The sequence below is a fragment of the Wyeomyia smithii genome, chromosome 3 (assembly GCF_029784165.1).
Source record: "Wyeomyia smithii strain HCP4-BCI-WySm-NY-G18 chromosome 3, ASM2978416v1, whole genome shotgun sequence".
Classification (NCBI taxonomy): Eukaryota; Metazoa; Arthropoda; class Insecta; order Diptera; family Culicidae; genus Wyeomyia; species Wyeomyia smithii.
Genome location: NC_073696.1, coordinates 269,121,330 through 269,129,901, shown reverse-complemented (window position 1 = coordinate 269,129,901; position 8,572 = coordinate 269,121,330). Strand labels below are relative to the sequence as shown.

General features: G+C 36.4%; 2 protein-coding genes across 2 annotated transcripts in view; one reads left to right on the top strand and one right to left on the bottom strand.

Moving 5' to 3' along the window:
* Window positions 1-496: 496 nt before the first annotated feature.
* The window catches only part of LOC129732109 (uncharacterized), a 166,385-nt gene continuing 158,309 nt past the window's right edge, over window positions 497-8,572 (bottom strand). Inside the window, exon 16 of the mRNA XM_055692626.1 lies at window positions 497-1,681. Coding sequence (XP_055548601.1) covers window positions 1,599-1,681 — 83 coding nt within the window. The 3' untranslated portion in view covers window positions 497-1,598. The remainder of the gene's footprint in view (window positions 1,682-8,572) is intronic.
* LOC129732111 (uncharacterized) lies at window positions 4,917-7,727 on the top strand. The gene is made up of 2 exons (XM_055692627.1): window positions 4,917-6,365; window positions 6,458-7,727. The coding sequence occupies exons 1-2, from the start codon at window positions 5,103-5,105 to the stop codon at window positions 7,301-7,303; spliced, it is 2,109 nt and encodes a 702-aa protein (XP_055548602.1). The 5' UTR covers window positions 4,917-5,102; the 3' UTR covers window positions 7,304-7,727.

The window sequence follows — 8,572 nt, the reverse complement described above, 5'->3', positions numbered from 1 at the left end:
CTATGAGACATGTCTGATCAGCTTAAACATTGATGTTATATCCTATATCCTATTAAATGAATGCACTTCTTCACATTGAATACAAGGATTGTGAATCAATCATTGAAAAGAAATTGAAAATGAAATAATTTGAATTGCATGTTTTTTTCTAAACTGTCTTCATACTGTCTTCATACCAATAACTCATGACCTTCTTAACAAGTTACCTGAAGACCGTAGCTTCCGTAGCGACTCGTCTTCTTTGATGGGTCCATAAATTTAGTTCAAAATACAAATAGCGGTTTATTTTCGGAACAAAATATGCACCAAATGAAACCCTCACGAACAACTTTGCTGAAGATCGAAAGCGCCGCGTAGTGAATAAATCAGAACTATACTCTCCGACAACCACAATCCCTCGACCTCCTGAACAACTTGGTGAAAGACAACTCTCCAGGTTGTCCGAACCCCGACTTTCGGATCCGTTTTTCGAACAACAAACTGTAAAACCGGGTACTTCTACATTGAAGTTCTTACCTTTATTAGAATTTCATCGAAAAGAGACAAAAATAAGAAAAAAAAAACACGAACCTAAATTAAACTTTGCGCTTCCATCAGTGGTGACGCTTTCCAAAATACCTCTGCCTATTTATTTTTGTAGATTACTTTCTGCCTCTAATTTAACGGGAACAGAAAAACAGACTTTTGTTCTGTACTTTGTTTTTGATAATAACTTCCAGTGCCTGGCAGAACCTCGCGCTAGTTGGCTTGTAACGATTAGTTTAGGTATTTATGCATACACTGTCCGCTTCTCTGCAGCTTTGTCGCAAGTAATTATATACAACAAGGTAATTATCTCCTTCCGGTTCGGTAAGATGTCCAGTCGATTTGTAAATCCTTTCGATTTTTTTTGAGAGAGCGAGTTTCGATTCAGCGTTTTTTCTCGGTCTATTATTTATGCGGATTAGCAAAGAACAAGACTTGATCACCCGCTCATATTTGCCGGTGTTTGTGTGTTTGTGGGTATGTGTGGTGGTGTGTTGGTGTGAGTGACAGGATAATATGCTCTAAAAAGTGCGATAGGATGCTGGTTTCTTGGGTAAAGACAAATTAGAGTGTGTTTTTTTTTTCATTCATCATCAACAGTGGTTTCACAGCAATGCACATTATGTATTTATATATTTACATATTTTATTCCGTTTTGACTAAATTAATCGAAAAAGTTTTCTTTTTTTGGTTTTGTTTTGTTGGCTTTTTCGAACAAAATTTGAAGTCTAAATTGTTTGACTTGTTTTAGCTCAGTTTTTCCGCGATTGAAATCTTATCGAATAAATTTATTTATCACATTTTGGTTTTTGGTTTTGCCCGCTCTACTGAAAGTGTTGTTTTCAGTTGATGTTTGATCAGTTTTGCTGAAAAAAAAAGTGCAACACTTTTACACGCTGGTTTTGTAACACTGCTCTCCGTGGAGTTTTGTCTATTTCGTTTACACTATAATCTGATAGTTTTATTTTGCAGCTTCTTATCTTCCGATTTGTTGGCTGTTGAGAATACCACTTGCTGTAAAGTGGTTAGAAAGCTGTGTCCTAGAATGATGAGCCAAGTGCAGTTCGCGGTTTTCAATTTGAATAAGTAGAGGCCGTTCCGTTACTGTTGGTTCCGCCATTCAGGCCATTCTCTGCATTGATGGGTGATGGGTTGTCTATGAGAAAAATTAAAATATTGACAGTTGTTCAATTTATTTAGATTTTGTGCGTGCTGTAGAAAATAACCAAGTAACTTGTCAATAAAATAGTAAAATATGGTTGTACTTCCTCTCGTATTCTGTGCAGTGAATTTCGAAAATTCATGCTACGGACTCACCTTTGATTTATAGAGTTAAAAGTGGTGTATGATTTAGTTAGGCGAAATAGAGTTTGTCTCACATTCGTGTTTCTTTTCGAATTAAAGCCATGAAAAAGACATATAGCTATACCTTCAACTCAGAACTGTTTATGATACTCATCATTCATTCATAGTTCTACGATCCCTTATTTTTGCTTAAGATTTGCTCGAGATAAAAAAAAAATGACAAATCATTTTACGCTTAAAAAGTATAATGTAATGAAAATTCTATTTTACCGTGCATGTTTATTTATAAAAGACAGCGCAATTTCATTCATTTTTTAGTCTCTCTCAATTGTGACAAAACGTGAATAAGAATGCTTGGCTATTGTACCATGTGAAAAAGATGGATGGCTTTCTATGTCGTCGATATGCGACTCCATCAACAGAATTATTGTAGTACTGAGAAATAAACGTCTTTTCTAGTTATCTTGGATAATTTCCTTTTCTTTCAGTTTTAGTTTTTCTCTCAGCAAAATCGTTCTAATTCAGAAAAAAAGCACTTTTTACAAATTTCTCAAAATTTTCAGTGAATTCTAAGAAAAGAATAGGGATAGGGTGTTAAAACGTGTCGTAATTTAGGGAGGGGAGGAAGTTGTGACAGTTTGTGACAAGGGGGAAGAGGGGAATAACTTTTTCCCAAATTTCGCGTGACGTCATTAAAAAATGGTCTCTGAAGGTCAGGAAAAACGCTCCAAAAGTTCAGAAAACGCAATAAAAGAAAATCAATTCGGGTTCGGGAGCGCTTGTAAAAGCTTACAAATTTCGAAAATTTTAAACGAAATTAATTCCACTTTCAACGCAGAAATAGGCACAGACACCAAAAAATGTGCATTAAGGTGAAACTCCGTGCTCGCATTTTGCAAGATAATTTTCTCGAAATCATACAAATTACGTGTGGAAAATCGAGTTCTCCCGCACTGATAACTGATAACTGAGCGCTCTACTCATACATGACTCGGTGCGGTACTGTTGCCTGTGTCAGTATGTTTTCCTTCAAGACATCACTTTTAAATAACATTCTAACAGTACACCGGTAAATTGTCTGATAAAGGAGGTTGTTATGAACTTCTCGATAAAGCTTTACTTTCGGGCCATTCGACCTTGAAATTTTACTTTCGGGCCATTCGACCTTGAAATAATTTTTGAAAAGTTATCCTTTGACAACCATTCTATATCTCTCGTCTTTACTTAGATGTATTGATTTATAAGAAGATTCAAATACAGTTAGGTTTCCTTATGCGGGGGATATACCTCGTGAAACAACCGCGTTTCTCAGAAATCCGTTAAATAAATCGCTTTAATTCAAAAATTCGTGTAAAAAACGTAAAAATTCGAAAATCAGCGTAAAATTTGCAATGCTGTTTCGGGACTACGAAGCTGCTGATATTGTTTGGTTTTTCGCATAAGAGAGTAAAGGAAAGAAATATTCTTGCTTTGGTCAACACGCCTACTCTGACAATCTATACGAGAGTTGTTTTTGAGCATCGTAGTCGCGAATAAGACCGACACACCCACAATGTTCGTCGAGTTCGACTAGGGTGCTGCAAACTCAAAGAAAATTTGTACCCAACAGGGAAAAAACCGCCAAAATCTACACTAGGGCGGTTCGATTTGTAGGGGATCAAAAAATCGCTTAGGCACATATGATTTTCGGATTCTAGGGATCAAAATAAGATACTTTGCACAAAAACCCATACCTCTAAAATGAATTCTGATGTCCCTTGTACTAACGTGTAGGTACCCAAAAGGTCGAATTTCAAAAAATCCTGTTTTGACCCATTTAGGGCCGACCCACCCATGCTAGTGTTACTCCCCTGGGACCCCCCTAGGGGGTCTCCCATACAAAAATATCAAAAAATCACCATTTTTGGCACTTTATATGACAAAAATCAGTGAAATGGCTATTATTTTTCCGCACAAATGAAGTTTCTAGGAAAAAAATGTTTTTTTTTTGTTTTTGGATTTTTGTGTTCTCCTGCTTCGCATGGGATTCGGTCCTGAGTCTTCAGCGCATACATACACAATTACACATATTTCTGAGCCATTCTCATTGCAGATGGCGTTTGCAGTTGGCGTCCTTTTGAACATAAAATCGTATATCACTCTGTTACATCATATGTAATATTTTTATTTCGACCAGTCAGGCGAGCACCGCTGGTATGCTACCACAACGGCTACCACGCACGGACGCTCCATTTCCACTGTTCCCACGCACACTGTAGAACCAGAGTGAATAAATAGAGTGACGCAGAGTCTGAAACCAGAAAAACCAAACGAACACTGCAAAGTCGGGTGTTTTCGTCAATGAAATAGTCTGCTGGGAGGCAACAAAAATCCATCCACTGTTTCCTCCCAATCGGATTCTTCGGGAACCGAAAAAAACTCACATTCCTTACTGTTTTTTGTTATTACACAAAACGCACTTCATTTTATCTATCTCTATCAAACTTTATCAAACGAACTTGTTTTAAATTTAAATACAATAACTATCTTTTCACTCTGACAATAACAACACTCCGTTGAAGTCAACTGGAACTTGAGCAAAAAGGGGCTGCCAGAAAAATATTTTGGTGGATACATAAAAAAAACCGTGTTGCTGTTTTGACTGAATTTCTCTCTGCGTCACTCTATCTCAGAGATGCCAGATATACAGACAAATCTGTACATTACGACGAACGACGATTTGTATCACGGGAAAGACTCTTACTTCTATGTGTTACTTAGATTTAAAAGATAAATTAGTTATCGAATAATTGACCAACTATGATAGACTCGAAAAAGAACAATCAAAACAAGCAATAAAACAAAACAATCTGACAGGTCGACAAATAATTAGGTATCAATGTATCGGTAACTTTTTTTCGCAGCGGTATACAGACTTATACAGACATTTTTATGGATTATACAGACTTGCCAAAAAACAGTCTGGCATCTCTGCTCTATCTATTCACTCTGTGTAGAACTAGTGTAGGTTTCGATTATACAGACTTGCCAAAAAACAGTCTGGCATCTCTGCTCTATCTATTCACTCTGTGTAGAACTAGTGTAGGTTTCGTATAGGATAGAAACGTCAACATAAATCATTCTACATCGTCCGCCAAAGAGTTAACACCTAAAATAAAAACCAGAAAGTGAAAGTGAAAATTGTTAAAGTCAAAATATATTTTTTTTTAGTTTACAATGAACCCGCAAGATGAAATAGCAACAACATCATCTATCTATCTATCGAAAACCAAATGAGTCATATACCCAAGCATGATGTTGCTGTTTTTGGTGTGTCTTCTGATTTGAATGATATTAATTTACCAACCGATCTGGATATCTTGAGATATTATTTTTACTTAAGCGAACGTGCAAAAACAGAACAAAAAAAGTTTTCTTATGAACAATTCTCTAATCACGTAGCAGATAGGTTGGTTGGAATTTGGGGAAAAATTGGTATGGAAATAATTTCAAAAAAATATGTTGCTGTTAAATTGAATAGATTGGTTGACAAATACCAAGCCGAAATTAAGAAGACGAATAGAGACTTTTTAGTGTTTACCGGTACTCTGAACGAAATTTTTTATATTGGAGCATGTAAATGCGATTTGACGGCAGCTCAATGTAACTGCGGTTTGGTTCCAGAACGCCTCAAAGAGTTTATGCACGATCAACATAAACAGAGAAGACTAACAATTGATGCATTTCTGATGGAAATTGAAGAGCAAGGGACATCGTCATCAATGCCAACAATGCCAACATACGAAGATCCCGATGATACAACATACGTAGACGTACCGATGACGGTTGATGAAGATGTTATGAATAGAAGCACAAGTTCACAATACACAGAAAAATACGATTGTCTTAACTTTGCCTTGATGTGTGACAGATTTGGTGTGTCTGATAGAGTAGCGTCAGCATTGGCAACCAGTCTTTTCAAAGATTTTGAAATGAAAGATCAGCATGGCGAACCTCTCATCATGGATAAATCGAAAGTTCGTAGAGAAAGAGAGAAATGCAGACGAATAGTGCTCCGCAAAAGGTTTGATGATTCCAGTTTAATAGCGTTTTCATTCGACGGCAGAAAAGATGATACTTATACGAGAGAAAAAATTGATGGTATGTATCATAGTAGGATGGTAAAAGAACCTCACCTTGTTATTTTGAGAGAACCGAATTCTCGATTGATTGGTTACGCAAGACTGGTAGAGGAAAGTGCTGAATACACAACAACAAAATTGAATGAATTTTTCAACGATAAAAACATATCTCTGGATGCATTGATTGGCATATGCACTGACGGTGAGCCAACAAACACTGGCACACACGGTGGAATTATACGAAGATTCGAATTGCTGCTAAAAAGACCATTGCATTGGTTTGTTTGCCTTCTACACTTCAACGAACTTCCGTTTCGACATTTGTTTGGGGTTTTGGATAAATCATCCACCACTGGACCAACATCAACAACCGGGAAACTAAGCAAGCAAATTGAAAATTCTGAAGCTCTTCCGGTAAGTCATTGCTATCACTCATTTATTATAATTTTCAAACATTTTGAATGGTGAAATCATAATAAATTTATTTAATTATTATATATTTTTAGGTGGTGAGCGACTTTCAGAGAATTGCGTTGGAAAATATGCCTCCTGTTGCAGAACAGCACGAATATTCCACCGATTCGCAGTACTTATACGACATGGCACATGCAATTTCTAATGGCGTGGTTTCTGTGGATCTGGCTAACATAAAACCAGGGAAAATTGTACATTCTCGCTGGCTCACTAAGGCCGCTAGATTATTACGATTACATGTGACAATGAAAAAAACACCTAAAAATTTAAGAATTCTGGTTGAATTTATAATTAAGGTTTATGCGCCAATGTATTTTAATATCAAGTATTACAGCTCTGTCGTGTACGGTAGTGTATTATTTTTCAAGTACATTACTTGGGCACAGGTTCTGGAGCCAAATTTACGCACTGTTGTCAATCATGTAATTAAAAATAATCCATATTTTGCACATTCGGAAAATATCTTGCTATCAATGTTGTTTGATGATAGGAAAGAGGTGCGCGACTCTACTATCAAGAAAATTTTACGATATCGAGACAATGTTGAAGACCCATCGGAACTTAGAGAGTATAAAAAACCAGATATAAACTTCCATTGCTTCGATTACACGAACATGATCGATTTGACTGATAAAAATAACGTATTTGAACCACCATTCACGCGAATCATTCCGTATGAAACATTGATAGCATATTTAAATGAAGATGATTCACCATTTACTGATCCACATATTCCATTACATATACAAGGAACGGAACAACGCGTTCAACTGCTAGCTAGCGTTTCCAAACGAGTAATATCGGAAAATGTAGAGGCTGTTATGGAGGTGACATTAGAGAGCCGTGCGAAATTGCCCAGAAAAGACTTCAAACAATAATTTTTTAGTTTCTTTCCTATGTTCTGATCGAATAAATTTTTAAAGAGAAAACAAAAATCCAAAAACAAAAAAAAATTTTTTCCTAGAAACTTCATTTGTGCGGAAAAATAATAGCCATTTCACTGATTTTTGTCATATAAAGTGCCAAAAATGGTGATTTTTTGATATTTTTTCATATTTTTGTATGGGAGACCCCCTAGGGGGGTCCCAGGGGGGTAACACTAGCATGGGTGGGTCAGCCCTCCAAAGTTAGTGGGGGTCGGTCATACATTTGGACTCGATTGGGTCACTCTAAATGGGTCAAAACAGGATTTTTTGAAATTTGACCTTTTGGGTACCTACACGTTAGTACAAGGGACATCAGAATTCATTTTAGAGGTATGGTTTCTTGAGAAAAGTATCTTATTTTGATCCCTAAAATCCGAAAATCACATGTGCCTAAGCGATTTTTGAATCGACCCACCCTAATCTACACCCATACTTAATTGATTCATACCTCGAAGATTCCTCGGCGAATTTTCAATCTTTGGGTACTAATGAACTAGAAATAAATCCTAATTTATTGGCAACATATAAACCTAAGAGAAACAAAATGTCAGAAAAAGTTCTACGCGTTGCAAAAATGTTCACTTTGACACACACTCCGGAAATTCGAAACATTTCCAGTGTCCCTTGGTCACGTCCAGTTCGCATGTAATACTAGGAAACTAGGATAGTTTTCCAGTAAAATGAAACCTGTTCCGTCAAAATTGATTCATTTTTCGTGATGTTTTGACCATTTAAATGTTGAAAAAATTTTGCCTGCTCCAATTATTTTGTCTACCCCAGATGGTATCCCTAATTATACAACCTTTAAAATGAACTTCGGCTTGAAACTACTCCGTTGAAAGCGCCTCCGGCGTAAAACCCGACGACTTTCCAAAACAAACTATTTAACTCGTTCGGTTGTTTGAATTTTCATTCGCAGTTAGTATCGTAAGATTTGTCATTCACTGTCTCTGATTTTCACAGATTTATTTACATAGCAAAATTTTATTTGTCAATATTAGTTGTCATTTGTACCGCAAAATGCGAAAAAAGACAGGAAAGACAAGGAATGATTCAAGTGTTTATAATCCGTCAATATGCATGTTAGGGTGGCAATAAAATTCGACTTTTCGAATTTCGCTTGGAGGTAGTGTTTAAAAGTTTCGTCTTTCCGAAGAAAAAATCAACAACAAATCAAAACAAAAAATCAATTTTTGAACTTGCAATCAGTTTCAGTTGAGC